At 30.3% G+C, this 14,752-nt stretch overlaps 4 protein-coding genes across 5 annotated transcripts in view; 2 read left to right on the forward strand and 2 right to left on the reverse strand.

The window, feature by feature from the left end:
- LOC108690532 (transmembrane protein 50A) overlaps positions 1-1,105 on the reverse strand; it is a 1,525-nt gene extending 420 nt beyond the window's left edge. Inside the window, exons 1-3 of one of the 2 annotated variants that reach the window (XM_018197870.1) lie at positions 891-1,105; positions 543-649; positions 43-203 (exon numbers count right to left, since the gene is read on the reverse strand). In XM_018197870.1, the coding sequence (XP_018053359.1) occupies positions 43-203; positions 543-649; positions 891-1,100 (478 nt within the window). In that variant the 5' untranslated portion in view covers positions 1,101-1,105. Of the gene's footprint in view, positions 1-39; positions 204-542; positions 650-890 lie in introns of both variants that reach the window. The other variant, XM_018197869.1, reaches the window with a different exon arrangement.
- Positions 1,106-2,157: 1,052 nt separating this feature from the next.
- On the forward strand, positions 2,158-4,790 carry LOC108690508 (programmed cell death protein 2). The gene is made up of 6 exons (XM_018197832.1): positions 2,158-2,240; positions 2,348-2,713; positions 2,813-3,224; positions 3,288-3,390; positions 3,835-4,012; positions 4,627-4,790. Exons 2-6 carry the CDS (start codon positions 2,350-2,352, stop codon positions 4,638-4,640), a joined length of 1,071 nt encoding a protein of 356 aa, XP_018053321.1. The 5' UTR covers positions 2,158-2,240; positions 2,348-2,349; the 3' UTR covers positions 4,641-4,790.
- A 369-nt stretch (positions 4,791-5,159) lies between these two features.
- Positions 5,160-9,365, reverse strand: LOC108690475 (the record flags this gene model as incomplete). Its single annotated transcript, XM_018197779.1, has 5 exons — positions 5,160-5,539; positions 5,724-5,926; positions 5,994-6,201; positions 6,491-7,831; positions 8,561-9,365. Coding segments are annotated over 5 exons (2,937 nt in total), but the record flags the coding sequence as incomplete, so codon positions are not given.
- Positions 9,366-12,693: 3,328 nt separating this feature from the next.
- On the forward strand, positions 12,694-14,564 carry LOC108690522 (NADH dehydrogenase [ubiquinone] flavoprotein 2, mitochondrial). The gene is made up of 4 exons (XM_018197856.1): positions 12,694-12,873; positions 13,277-13,339; positions 13,757-14,215; positions 14,319-14,564. Exons 1-4 carry the CDS (start codon positions 12,838-12,840, stop codon positions 14,490-14,492), a joined length of 732 nt encoding a protein of 243 aa, XP_018053345.1. The 5' UTR covers positions 12,694-12,837; the 3' UTR covers positions 14,493-14,564.
- The last annotated feature ends 188 nt before the right edge of the window (positions 14,565-14,752 follow it).

Genomic DNA, 14,752 nt, shown 5'->3' on the forward strand with positions numbered 1-14,752 from the left:
GATAAGAATAGATTTACATATGTATTATACTGTTACAACTACCTGCTGCTACGAAGTTGGCAAACAAGATCCAACATGCTGCTATTACTGCTGCAAATCCCATGACAAACCCAATAAACAGCCAACTTCGAGCACCTCTTGCTCCTAAACAACCACCATTATAAGCTTCTCCTCTTATCTGTGCATTTGTTACTGAATTGACCCTAGAAAAATATGAAATTTTTCAAATCAATAGCATTATATATATACACACACACATACACACACACACACACACACACACACACACACATACACACACACACATACACACACAATAAGAATTCTATTGATACATTTTATATATCTTGGAATATACCTTGACCAAAGATATTAGAGACTTATATTTTTCATTTATTTGGAACTTTTTTATCTGTATTGTTAAGGACAATTTACAATAAATGTTATAAATTAAATTTTGAGCTAAAACTTTAAATAATAATTAATAAGATACTTAATATTTTTGGCCAAAGTTTACATATACTATTATTAATATTACTTACATAAAGAGTGATATAGTACCAAATACTCCACAAACATGGTAAGCATTTGACATTTCATCAGGATATTTTGCGTGTGCATCTATTATAAACCACCATCCTACGAAAAACTGAAACAGCGTTTCGATAAGATTTTCAGCTACAGGAGGAAAATTAATGTGAAAAATACAAATCGTTGAAAGCATACAAAATTAATATCTACAATATCATACAATACTCCGAGACTCAATAAAAGACCAAAGAAAAGCAAGAGAGCACATCAAAAATCCTTGTTTATCGAAATGTATTTATAAGAGGTATATGTGTTTGTTTATCATAGCAAAAATGTGGATGTGAAACCTATGGATTTACCAGTGTGCCTGCAAGCATCGAAATGAGCGCGTTTCTCTTTTCACCGCCCTCGAACCAGACGCAGGACGGCATCTGCATATTCTCGAAACAGGACGTCATCCTAGCCGCGGCTCTCGAAAAACGCAGGGATTCCGTTGACTTCCGCCTTACGCGGTTGGATAGATAAGCTAACCTTATAAAAGCAGTGACAGATATCAACATACACAACATATACAACGTAGTACTGAAAGGCATAGATAGCGCGGCGGTACCGAAGATCTAGAGTTCCTCTAGTAAAGCGGGAAACACAGACTCTTGCATAATGCATAACACAGGCATAAGAAAATGATCAATCAAAATCCTTTATTTCCTTCCTTTCCACTTATAAAAGGACTCTGATTTGATTTTTTTATGTCTTATGTGCTATGCGTTATGCAAAAGTCTGTCCTTTCTACTTATATATGCTTTCTACAATACAATAAGTAATTATCTAATCTAGCTTTTAAATCTTAAGCCGTAAGAAATTGACCAATCACAGTTGAATATAAGAAGAATAATTGACTATGGTTGATCAATTTCTTATAAGGCTTAAGATTAAAAGCTTAGATAATGACTTATTGTAGAAAGTTCATTAAGCCGATTCTACATTAATTGCAAGCCAATCGCAAGTTTGTTGTGACAGTCAATATGAAATGTTGATTTCAAAATGCAAGCTTTAGATTGGCTATCGCAACAAACTTGCGATCGGTTTGCAACTAATGTAGAATCGACTTAATGTAGAACCAGCTTTAGAGTTCAGAGATAAGATCGGAAGAATGCTATTGCTGGGTGTCGGGTACTGATCGGAAGCAACACAATCCTATAACCATGATTGACAGTCCGATTTCGCATTCGCGCCTTTTATATGAAACAGTTGCTCACACCAGAATTCACAGATTCACTACATCGAAAGTATTTGCAAAATGGCGGTATTTAAAGGGACTTGAAATCTGATCAATCAGGGACTGATCAATCAGAAATCAGTGTCCCTTATGATTTAACTCTTACTAGAGAGACTCTAAGAGATCACAACAGCAACGCTATAAAAATCGGTGTATATTTCCATTAGCAGCCAATGAGAAGATAGATAAATTACATGACTGCGTTCAGCGGATTCAACAGTTGAGTAAGCGCTCGCTACTATTAATGGATTCTTCTAGATCTAGATTTAAAGATCTAATTGGATGATCTAGAAGAATACACCAATAACAGCGAGTGTTTATTTAATTGTTATGAATGCCAAATGGAAGGCACTTTTATTTAGTTCCTTATCAATTTCTTCCATCAATGGACAACCACGTGGATTCAATTTGACGTTTCGAAGTTTCGAGGGTGAATGCTCGTTTCTTCTTTCACTTCCATTATTTATTTCTGAATCGATGACATATTTGTGATTTATTAATATACAATTTTGGTGGTTTTTTTTCTGATGATTTTAGGTATGGCAGTTGATCTGGGATTTGTAGAGAAATGCGAGAACTGGCAACTCGAAAGCAGATTCTTTCCCAGTAAAGCAGGCGGCAAGCCTGCTTGGCTCGATCTGAAAAATATTCCCGGCAAAGGCGACTTGGAATGCGAGTACTGCGGTGATCCCTGTGTGTTTCTCTGTCAAATCTATGCACCGTATGAAGAAGATTCCAATGCATTTCACAGAACTATCTATATCTTTGTGTGTAAGAACGCAGATTGTTGTAAACCGAATCAGAATGGGAATCTAAAGGTCTTCCGATCACAGCTAAATAGAATAAATAATTTTTATCCAGCTGAACCACCTGTGGAACAGAAGGACTGGAGAACGGATATTGGTATAGTATTGTGCTATTAAATAAGCTATTTTTCTGTAGTAACTAATAAAACTATGATTTTAATAAAAATGTACAAGTTATGATTTGTTATCTTTGCAGATGTATCTCAGTGGACAAAAACATGTCGCATATGTGGAATTTTAGCGCCTAATCACTGTGGCAAATGTAAAGTGATCAATTATTGTTCCCGTGTTCATCAAGTATATGACTGGAAAAATGGACATAAAGATGTATGTGGTACTGAAGCAAAAAATGACAATAGTTTTCTGTTTTCTGAATACGAAATCGTGATGGAAACCGACAACACTACAATAGAAAATGACCAAAATGAACCTAATAGCGAAGAGAAGGAAATTGAAAAATATAATTCAATAATACAGGATGGCAAAGCTGGAACATTTCAGAATGAAGATGTTAATGATGATTTATTACAAATGGCTAACGATGAAAAGAATGAAACATTTGCAGAATTTCGTCTAAAAATAGATAATTATCCAGATCAGATTTTGAGGTATGTTACTTTAAAAAATTAAAAATTTATAGTCACAGCCTAATTAAAATATTTATTTGACAGATATGATAGAGGAGGAAAAGTTTTATATATTTCATCACACAGTCAGATAACAGATGTACCAAAATGTCCAGAATGCAATGGCAATAGACAGTTTGAATTTCAAGTATGTTCATTCATATATATAAATGGAATCAGGATTGGGTGTTTATTATAAAATATAATTTCTCTCTCTCTCTCTCTCTCTCTCTCTATATATATATATATATGTGTATATATAAAATGTAAATTTTGTAAACTGATCAATATTCATAATCTGTTCTTATCTTAAAACTTGTCTTAAGATGTTAAAACATCTCTGTGGTTGGTTATGATCTCAAGATTGTATTTAAACAAGCTATCTTAAATAAGAACTTATTAAATTTGAAAAATAAATACTCCATGTAATCCTGTTTTGAAATATACTGCTCAATCTTGAAGTTCGAAAATATTATGTTAAATTTTATATAAAATATAAACTCAAATAAAAGTTTTGCATATTTAAAATTAATACAATTTTTTATTTAACAAAATTTCATATTTCTATCTAAATTAAAAATATGATTTGCAGATAATGCCGCAACTATTAAATTTTCTTGACTTAAAAGATGTTATCAAGAACCTTGATTGGGGAATATTGGCCATTTTCACATGTAAACAATCTTGCATACCTAAGAATAAATATATAAAAGAATATATATGGAAGCAAGACATTGTACAGGAAGAAAGTGAATTGAGAATAAATCAAAGTATGTGACTACACTAAACTTTATTTGATATACATTAGAAATCTTTCGCTTCTTCCTCTTACATCTTATTTCGTTATAAAAAAGTAGCATCTATTAAAAAAAATTAGAATTATTTCTTTATGTATTTATTAATCAATGTTTTTTGTCTCATTTTATAATGTTATAGTTTATAAGTCCAGTAGAAGACTTTTTAATGACATATATAAATTATCTATGTCATTTTATTTTTGTTTTATGTCTGATGAATGATAAAGATAGAATACAAATAATAGTAAAGATAGAATACACTAATAGTATACTGAACGCACCTATATTACAAAGTATGAAATACAATATATAGTTTGCAAATATAACAACATGCGCAGTTTATATATTTTCTTTTGTACATAAAAATATGTTATAAAAATAGAACTTTGATGAGGTAATTGTTTTCTGAAAGTACCATTTATTTTAAGAATTACATTATATAATATAACGATAATGTAACCATAGAAAACTGGCAGACTATTTGTTTTTTTTTTGTAATACCTATATTATGATATAACTATTAAAATTATAAGTCATAAAGTAAAATCAAATATAATAATCGTGATACATTTTCCTTTCATTTTCAGCAGAGAAAATGTAAAAAAAAGATTATATCAATAAAAACTTTTCAGGTTACAATTAACAATCTGGATTAATATTAAAATCAAATCTTAAATTAATATTAAATGCAAGAGAAATACGTGCGTAAACGCATATTGCATATAAAAAATAAAAATAAAATAATATAAAATACATATGCGAACATAATTGATTCCCTTCACTTTAAAACTACGAAATGAATAATTAAAAAATTCGCTTTCTTAAAAAATGTTTTATAACAATATTTGCGATCTTTTAAAAATACTAGTTATCACAATTATAATGCATTGTAAACATTATAAATGAGGTATCACATACAACCTTATTACATACATAAGATTATTATAAGATATAAGATTATTATATTATTATAACATAAGATTATTAGTTTCAGTAGCAATGTTCCACTATAAACATTATAATCGAAATAAAAATAATTGACTTATACAAAACTCTTAAAAATGTGTCTTAAAAAAGATAATTTTATCTGATAAAATATCTGATAAAATAATTTTTTTTTTTACAATTTAGCAATAACGCTACGTAATACTAATAAACTTTCATTGCAATAGTGTTTAAAACGTTTAAGCATTAAAATTGACACAGCCTTTGTTAAATTATGTGAAAGATCATATGGATCTTGCACACACATAGGTGAATCAATACGAAAATATTCTGGGTTGTCACCTCGCAATTGCGCAATGTAAAGTGCCATAGAATTAGGTAAAATCGATACTTCAGCAAAAGCTTTCTTTTGGCACGTCTCGCCTAATAATGGACATACAATGAGATGCATGTAATCGAAACCTCCGTAATATTCGAAAAATCCTAACAACAATTCATGTATTAGTTGTTGTGATACATTGATAAGAATAGTATCACTAACTCCAGTTTCCCAACCTAGAATATAACAAGATATCAATCTTATAATTATGCCATATGAATATTATATTATAATTAATCCTAAGATACGAATATATGTAAAATGATTTATTATGAGATAAGATTTTTCCCATTACAGATTCCATAAATTATAACATGCTACAATACAATATATTAAATTAGAAATCTCTAAAATACTTACCAGAGATGATTTTCGACTGATTATGGCTTTTGATTAAGTCAACAATACTCGGAATTTTTAATTTGACTTGCAAGTAAAAGATGACTAGCCAGACAAGAGCATAATTTGTTATTCCATCAGGACCACTCAAACCCGCCAGCGAGAGCCACTTTTTCAAAAACAGTGTCAATTTTTGACACGGTGGATATGCAGTATTGAAAGCTCTAGATTTATTAGTTATTATAAAACATATTTCGTGATACTTCTTAAAAATACAATAATGTGTCATACCTAATAAGCTTGGAATTTTCCACTGACAGACCTTTCGTAAACGAGATATCGCACTGCAATCCTGTTGATCTGTGCTTTACTTTTATTATAGGAGTCCTGCTCCTGTCCAAAGTTAATTCTATATCCCAATTTTCATGGTCAGTATGTAAACAATCTTGAATCTGCTTACTTCTTCTTTTAATCGATTGAGGGTCGATACATTCGTCACCTAATAGAAAAATATTTTATATGTTTTAAGTTTTATATCAATTCTTTTTATAAATTTTTTATAAATTTCTTATAAGCTTTTATTTTATATACAGCAATTCACAAAATTAATTGTTTTGAAAAAGTGTTAAAATTTATTTTAAAAATCATTTTAAACATAAATCATTCATAAATCATTATCATTTTAAATATAATACTGATAATAAAAAAAATTTGTTACATCTATGATCATTTGAATTTTTTAAAAATATTTAATTAATTTCGTAAATATCAGAAACAAATATATTTACCGAAATTAAGATATATGTCGATGTCGCTGTTTGTTAATGCTAAACCAGTGACTCTTGAACCAAACATGAACACTTCTACAGGGAGCTGACACGTTCCAACGATGTGTTTTAAAGCATCCGTAAGTTGAGTCACTTTTGGATCATTTAATACTTTCTTTGACAATTGAAATAGATTAGCAGAAATTTCGTTAACATTTCTCAACAATTTTTGCAAAGTCTGCGGCAGCGGTGTAATTGCGAAATCATTACTTTTCTTTAGATATTGATGCATTTGTAACTGACAGTGTTGTTCATAATTTATATGAATGTCTTTGATATCACTTGTTTTGTACCATAAAGTCGCACATGTTAAGCAAAAATCAAACTTCGAATTAGTCTCGTTTCTTATGACTTCCTTGTGCTTGTCATTAAGATGTTCCATGAATTTTATTTTTATTCTGAATTTTTTGTTGCAATCAACGCAAGCAAAGTATTGGATACTATACCATAAATTTTGGAATTCTTTCAATATTAACTCAATCTGATTACGTAATTGGTTACAATTGTTCTTGTGCGAAGACGTATTTATATGATTCTTAAAATCTATGTTAGTTTTTCTACTCTGAAATGTATGTATATCACAAGCAAAACATTTTGTATATGCAGGTTGTATTTTCACTAGCTGCTTTAACAGTTCCAAATGTTCTTCATTCTCATGTAACATGTTAAATTTTATAATGTGTTTTTCAGAATTTATATGTTCGTATATTGCCTGTACATTGTGTAATTGCAGATTTTCACATATAAGACAAAGTATTTTGTCAGACAATGGAAAGAAAAACTGCAAATTTGATTTAATTCTCTCCAGTTTTTTATAGTTACAGACAAACATGATTTCTTCAAAATCGAGAAAATCTTTGCAATACATTTTATTATAATGATCTACAGTGCTCTTCTTTAACTTTGTAGACAACCGATTTGATTCATAATCTTTGTTTATTAATGTATTAATTTCCGTAAATACATTGAGAGATATTAAAGAGCCAAAATTATTTTCTTCATTTTGATTCATTCTATTATTTGTATTATTGGAATTCATATCAGTTATTAAGTTACGATTGCCATATTGTCCTGTATTTCCTTGTATTTTGTCAATATTACATTCTGTCAATAATTCGTTATCAATTGATACATTTTTTTTAGAAATTGGAGATTTTACTTCATATTCATTTTTATTTACGATAAGCTCTCTCGATGTAAATACATTTTGTATAGGCATATATGTGAGAAGAATATTTTCAAAATGCTTCAAATGACTTAACTTGTCAAATAAATGGTTAATTACGCTGTTGATTTTGTATGCTGTAAAATTACAATTAAAACAAACGTAAATAAATGTTTTCTGCATTTTTCCTGTATTTTTACGAAGAGTTGTATAATGGTTTTTAATATACATCACAGGCTGCTCCTGAATTTGAATAGTTCCGCCATTATTCTCAAAAGAGATTAGACATAGAAATTCAATTGGTTCCAAATAAATTTGTATATTTTTACAATTATCATACTCTCGTCTCTTAATGTCAATTAATGATTTAATATTTTCTTTGTGTTCATATTTCAAAAAATGAGCTTGTAATGACATTATGCCATGTATTATCTCATTACAGAACGAGCATTTAAACAATGGATAATAAATAGTAGTATTAAGATTTCTACTCTTGGGTGACCAATTATAGATAAATTTCATAGAAAACATCATGCCACTTTTGTGTATTGTTATTTCATGATTTATTATATCATCTTTCTCGACCAGTTCATTGCATTGATCGCAAGTATACTTTGCTACAGTTTCTGCATGTTCTGGCCATATAGTTCCATCGAATGTTTTATTATTTAACTGTAGTGATCTAAGAGTTTTCTTTTCCCCTTCTAATTTTATAATGCATAATGTCTGATTAAAGATTTGAATTTCTTTAAATAAAGATACAGCAAACTTATGGCTTTTATGTATTATATGATCTTTTATAGCAGTTTCATGAATAAATATATCGCACAAATAACAAAAATTCATATGAATATGTGCTTTTAAACATAAGCTTTCCCTTTGCAGATCCTCATTAATACTATCTTTATTGTAAGACTTTAATAAAATTGTACTTTTCTCTTCTGCTTTGAAACTACTTGGAAGATTTCTAATTAAATCACTTTCATTTTGTACATCAACAGATATAATTTGATTGTTAATTGTATTATTATTTAAATTTAGTTTAGTTGCAGGTTTTTGTAGTACAACATTACCATCTTCGTGTTTTTTGTTACATTGAGTCATGTATTTATGTTTCTTTCCAACTGAATGCTCATAAAAATGATTTACAGAAGGGAAAGAACACTTGCAAGGTATGCAAAAATAATCATGCATTGCATCCTGTATTGCATCCTGCATTGCATCCTGCATTGCATCCTGCATTTCATGATTTAATAATTCTGTGCAATTTGTGTCTGATATTTGTAAGTTATTATCTGGATGAACTTCTTGTAAGTGACAAGTCATAGCTATCAAGCTTCGCAATGTAAATTCGCACAGATCACAGTACCATCGTCCATTGCATGTACGTATTGTATATATTGTACGTTGCATTAAAAAATATTTATATTCTTCCTCCATTTTTGTTTTTTCTTCCTCTATTAATGCATAAGGCACATCTGCAATAGTTTCATTTACTGTCTGCATAGAACTGTTTGAAGTATCTTTCGTTAACACATTCTTCTCACTGATTGACTGTATTATTGCATTTGATTCTTTTTTATGTTCCAATGAATTATCAACATTAACACAAGCATTGCTTTGTTTGTTATTTATATTGTCATTTGATTTTTGCTGCTTTGAAGAATGTTTTAATATAGATTTAGAATTTACATATTTACAATGATTTTCTTCTTTTAAATGTTGAGAAAAATTATGAAAAGAAGATATTGAACTTTGGCAATATATACAGAAATAATCTTGCTGTATTCCTCTTATTATAATACCCTGTTGTACTAACTTCATACAATTTTTTTTTGTCAATTTCACTTTATTTAGGAAATCAGATATTTGACTGCTGACAGATGAGTGAGCATCTTTGTAATGATGCTTTCCTTCCTCCAGGTTTTGTAATATGATCTTGCATTGATAACAATATAATTGGCTATTGTAATATGTTATATGTTGCTCAAGCAAACGTCTATATTTCATTTTTGAGCTTTATGCTATGTCTATTCTCTCATATACAAAAAATATCTGTAATAAAATAATATAGGTATGTACTTTAAGCTAAGATTTACATGATAAGAAGATAAATAAGATAAATAACACAATGATATGGTCAACCATATTCATCAGATAAATAAGATAAATAATATAGGTATGTACTTTAAGCTAAGATTTATATGATAAGAAGATAGATAAGATAAATAATGCAATGATAATACAATGGATCACTTTTTTTTTTAGTTAAATAGTAGTATTAGTATAAGTTAATTTTAAAATTAGTGTAAACATTTTGCGAAGAAAGCAGGAAAACAAAGGTAATATTATGGCTGCATTCTGCAGAAAATGCAATTTTGCAATTATTATAAGATTCTTTAATATCATGATCAATTCGTACATTTAGATCCGTAAGAAATTAAAGGCAAGAACTAATTACGTTAAAAATTTATAAAGCTGTTTTTTCTACTGAACGCAGCACTAATTACAAACAAAATTGCACGAATTTAATCTAATTTAAGCTCAAGTTAAATTAAATCCTATTTAACCTATTTCATATTACTGTAATATTTCTCGCAACTTCCAACTCATCCATGAGAATAAAAAAAACTTTACTGATTTCAAAATTTAATTTCCAGAAAAGATCAACAAACGAAGTTTAATGTACCTGATAATTATTCAGTTTAGCTCACTTCGGCGCCGAATTTAATTAGGCTCATTTGATCATTGATACGTTTTTGCTTTTTTGCAGAACTGCTCACACTTCCTCTTCTTACTTCTTATTCCTCGAATGGTTTTCTCCGTTTGATTTTCCAAGAAAAGGATCATAGTTATATCTCTTCTCCGCACAATAAAAGGAACAAAGAACAGAGAACAAAGAATAATGCCCCTATTTATAGTCAGGCTTTACTTAAGGCTTCCTTAAATTTATCTTTAGATGCTCAGCAGCCAATGAAATAATTCGTACAGTATCTGAAGATAAATTTAAATATAAGGCCTGAATGAATACGGACATAGGAATTTCAATCTATCTGGAAACTTTCCTATATATGGAAACTGTGTATTCCATAATACATGATTTCTGATAGGTTGAAGGTTCTTATTCTCTTGCCCGTATTCATAGTCAGACCTTACTTAAGGCTTCCTTAAATTTATCTTTAGATGCTCAGTAGCCAATGAAATAATTCATAGAGTATCTGAAGATAAATTTAAGGAAGTCTCAAATATAAAGTCTGACTATGAATACGAGCATCTGTTCTGTATTCCCTATTCCTTTTATTGTGCGGAGTCCCTTATTGCAACAATTTGCAACGTGTGAATAATTTAGTTTCCACCAAGAGTTTAATCCGGATCAGAAGGTAAAAACCAACTATAATCGAGTATTCCCTTGTTACAATTGAACGACAGGAAAATGCTGGACTGTAGTTGGTTGGTTCTTACGTTTTAATCCGGATTAAATCCTCGATGGAAATTAGGCCAATGATAGAGTATAATAATAAGAGTGGGGATAGATCTGATCTTAGGCATATAAGAAGTTTATTTGTGTCGCATACTCAACATCTCCTACCATAGCTTCTTCTCTCTTTAATGCTTTCAACATCCCAGCGCGATGTTCGTCACATGCGACACGCGATATCCAATGAGTGTACAATTTTATCGATGTTCTCATTCTAAAGGTATACTCTCATTGGATATCGCGTGTCACGCACAACGAATATCGCGCTGATATGCCGAGCCATTAGGCTGCTTTTTCATACTAACGCTCGACGATCATTTTCAAAATAGGTCACGTGATCAAAATTAATGCTTGGGCCAGGTTCATAGTCAGATCTTATATTCAAGATCTTAAGTACGGTCTTAAAAAATCACGAACCAATCAGAAGGCTACATTAGCGTTTTAAGATGTTACTTAAAACGGTTTTGAAATAAGACTCGAGTATCCTTAATTTTCGTCGTTTTGATCAAGTGTCCTGCTTTGACGCTAAACATGGGTACATTCAAAACGACAACCGCTCACCACAAGCGTTCAGTGAGTTCTTTCATTTGATTGGTCTATTTTAGGATCTAATAAAATATACCATTCATAAAAAAACTTGAGCACTCAGTGAGCGGTTGACGTTCTGAATGCACTCAATGAGCATCGAGCGTCAGCATGAAAAAGTAGCCTAACAAGCGCGTTTGAGTGAGTAGGAGTTACGGTTGGAGAAAGTAAGAATATGTTAAAGCATGCAACGCGAATAAACCTAAAGTGTTCTTGTTAGCTTCTACTCACTTCAACGAGCGTATTAGAGTGAGTAAATGCTATAGTAATATAGAAGCATTTTAGAGCATGTCAGCTAGAGAGAGCTTCAACAAGGAGATAGTGGCAAATTGTATCATGTGACTCATCTCTTCTGATTGGGCATGGACATCAAAGGCATGAGATTGAAGAAAACTGGTAACGTGACCTCCGTCCTGATTGAACGTGAGCATTCACATGATGGAATTTGCCATTCTCTTACTGGTCTAGTTTCCACCGAGAGTTTAATCTAGATCAGAATGAAAGAACTACAGTCGAATATTCCTTTGTTACAGTCGAATGACAGGGGAATGCTCGACTTTTTTTAAATCAAAATTTTAACACACATTTGAGTTAGAAAATTATTTGGTAATAGAGATATGTTGATAAAAAAGTAGCACTGAATTTTTTCACATTTTTTGTAGAACAGTAAAATAGGACATTAAAAGTATTTGGGCTGGGGACAAAAAACCCAGATTATAGAAGGAAATAATAAAATATGATTATAGACGAATAAAATTATAAAGATTTTTATTTTAATATTATATAACTTGAATAAAAATTATATTGTGAACTTGTTATAATTTTTTTCAAACGAATTGCATAATATTTTCATCATCGGTATATACACTGACACAGGAACAGTTATAAGTATAAGAAATGAATGAAAGGTGTCACTACTATTACCGAATTTATCGATAATATAGATGGCCCTTAATGGCCCTTGACGGAAGTGTGGAAGACTTGTGATTCAATACTTTGATAGTGTTTGATGTTAATTGATATTTGTTTGACGAAGTGTAACAAGAATTTTATCGTCATCTATCATTCAACTGCATCGACATGCTGGCGTCTCTACGTCGAGCTTGCGGGCTCTTCGTAAGTAATTATTTCCTAAGAATTCATTGTTGCATTTACTGCATTTACTTCTCCACATTAACATCTAACCTCAAATACCTTATATAATCTTCAATTTTTAATTATATCGATTTTGTAAAACACTGTTCTTGAATGTAAATTAATTATTTGTCTTTTTTTTTACTAAAATGATTTAAAATATGTATATCTTATTTATTTATCTTGTATTCTCAGCCTTTTGCTTCTGTTAATTTTATATAAATTTATGAGGGCTAAAATGAATTCAAAAGCATAAAAGATAAAAGCATTAGCACGTTCAAAAACATGATTTTTTTATCTTGCAAAGTTCGATAATCTGTCATTTGATCTACTGCTATCTATTACTTGATTCATATAATATTAACATTAATTCTGTCTTCAACAGGCTCCAAGAAACATTAGAGGAGTGCAAACAACAGCAAATCGCACATCAGACCAGCTGTTTGTTGTAAGTACAATTATATAGAAAATAAGAAAATGTTAGAAGATAATTCTTATTGAAAATTAAGATTTTCATATAAACACATACTTTTACATCCTTCCTGAGGAATTATATTTCAAAGGGAGAGGTAAAAATGAAGTTATTTTTTTTTAATTTTGGATAAATTTAAAAAATGAAGTTTTGCGAACATTTTCCACTAGTAAAAAGAATACTTCTCAATATTTACAAAAAATAAAAACTTAATTTTTATTTCTCCCTTTGAAGGGATGTAACTTATCAAAAAAAGATAAGAATGTATAAAAAATTCTTAATTTTTTACAAAGACTCATCTTCTAACATTTTTTGTATCTATTTAGGAACATTTTAATACATAACAATGATAATCAATTTCAATCAGAATATTATATAATATTTAAATTTTAGCATAGGGACAGTGAGCAAGATAATCCGAATATACCGTTCGAGTTCAATGAAGCAAATAAGAGGCGGATCGACGCACTTCTTGCAATCTATCCTGAAGGCCACAAGCGCGGTGCCATGATACCTCTGTTGGATCTGGCGCAACGACAACACGGCTGGCTGCCCATCTCTGCTATGCATAAAGTCGCTGAGATATTGGATGTGCCGCGTATGAGAGTGTATGAAGTAGCCACATTCTACACGATGTTCAATCGTAAGCCCATGGGGAAATATCACGTACAGATCTGCACTTGCACTCCATGCTGGCTGAGAGACTCTGACTCGATAGTTAACGCCGTGACGAAGGCTACAAATTGCGAGCTTGGTGGCACCTCTGCAGATAAGTTGTTCACCGTCTCTGAAGTGGAATGTCTTGGCGCTTGCGCCAATGCCCCGATGTTTCAAGTAAACGATGATTATTATGTATGTGTACTTGTTATTATTTAATTTTATTTGATATTTATCATTCAAAAAATTTTAAGTGAAAATGATGCTGTGCTTCTATCTCTGTGTTTCTCTTTTTCAGGAGGATTTGACTCCGGAGACTGCGACAACTATAATAAATGCTTTCAAGAAGAGTGAAAGGCCACCACCAGGCCCACAAAATTCTTCAAGATTTGCGGCTGATCCTGCTGGTGGACTTACATCGTTAACGACTCCGCCACCGGGTCCTGGATTTGGAATTAGGTCGGACTTGTAAAATATATATTTTTGATAAGGTTGTAGTGTATTATAATAAATGTATAAAATAATTATTAATAAATATATCAAAGTAATAGATTTATGTACTTAAATCACACATTTATAATTTTATATTTAATCTATATATGAAATAATTTTATTTCAAATATAAATCAGAATTTATTTTTTTCCGATTAAATGTAGCTAATAATTTTAAATAATTTTTATTTAAAAAAAATAGAGCTTTAAATTAAATGATATGAATTGTAAATTTAAGTA

This window comes from Atta colombica, unplaced genomic scaffold, assembly GCF_001594045.1.
Source record: "Atta colombica isolate Treedump-2 unplaced genomic scaffold, Acol1.0 scaffold33, whole genome shotgun sequence".
NCBI classification, from domain to species: domain Eukaryota; kingdom Metazoa; phylum Arthropoda; class Insecta; order Hymenoptera; family Formicidae; genus Atta; species Atta colombica.

Excerpts from the sequence above, each read along its gene's own strand:
- LOC108690508 (XM_018197832.1), top strand. The coding sequence starts at position 2,350 with ATGGCAGTTGATCTGGGATTTGTAGAGAAATGCGAGAACTGGCAACTC. Across the intron at positions 2,714-2,812 it reads GGACTGGAGAACGGATATTG|ATGTATCTCAGTGGACAAAA; the intron begins GTATAGTATTGT and ends TTATCTTTGCAG. Across the intron at positions 3,225-3,287 it reads TATCCAGATCAGATTTTGAG|ATATGATAGAGGAGGAAAAG; the intron begins GTATGTTACTTT and ends TTTATTTGACAG.
- LOC108690522 (XM_018197856.1), top strand. The coding sequence starts at position 12,838 with ATGCTGGCGTCTCTACGTCGAGCTTGCGGGCTCTTC. Across the intron at positions 13,340-13,756 it reads CATCAGACCAGCTGTTTGTT|CATAGGGACAGTGAGCAAGA; the intron begins GTAAGTACAATT and ends TTTAAATTTTAG. Across the intron at positions 14,216-14,318 it reads AAGTAAACGATGATTATTAT|GAGGATTTGACTCCGGAGAC; the intron begins GTATGTGTACTT and ends TCTCTTTTTCAG.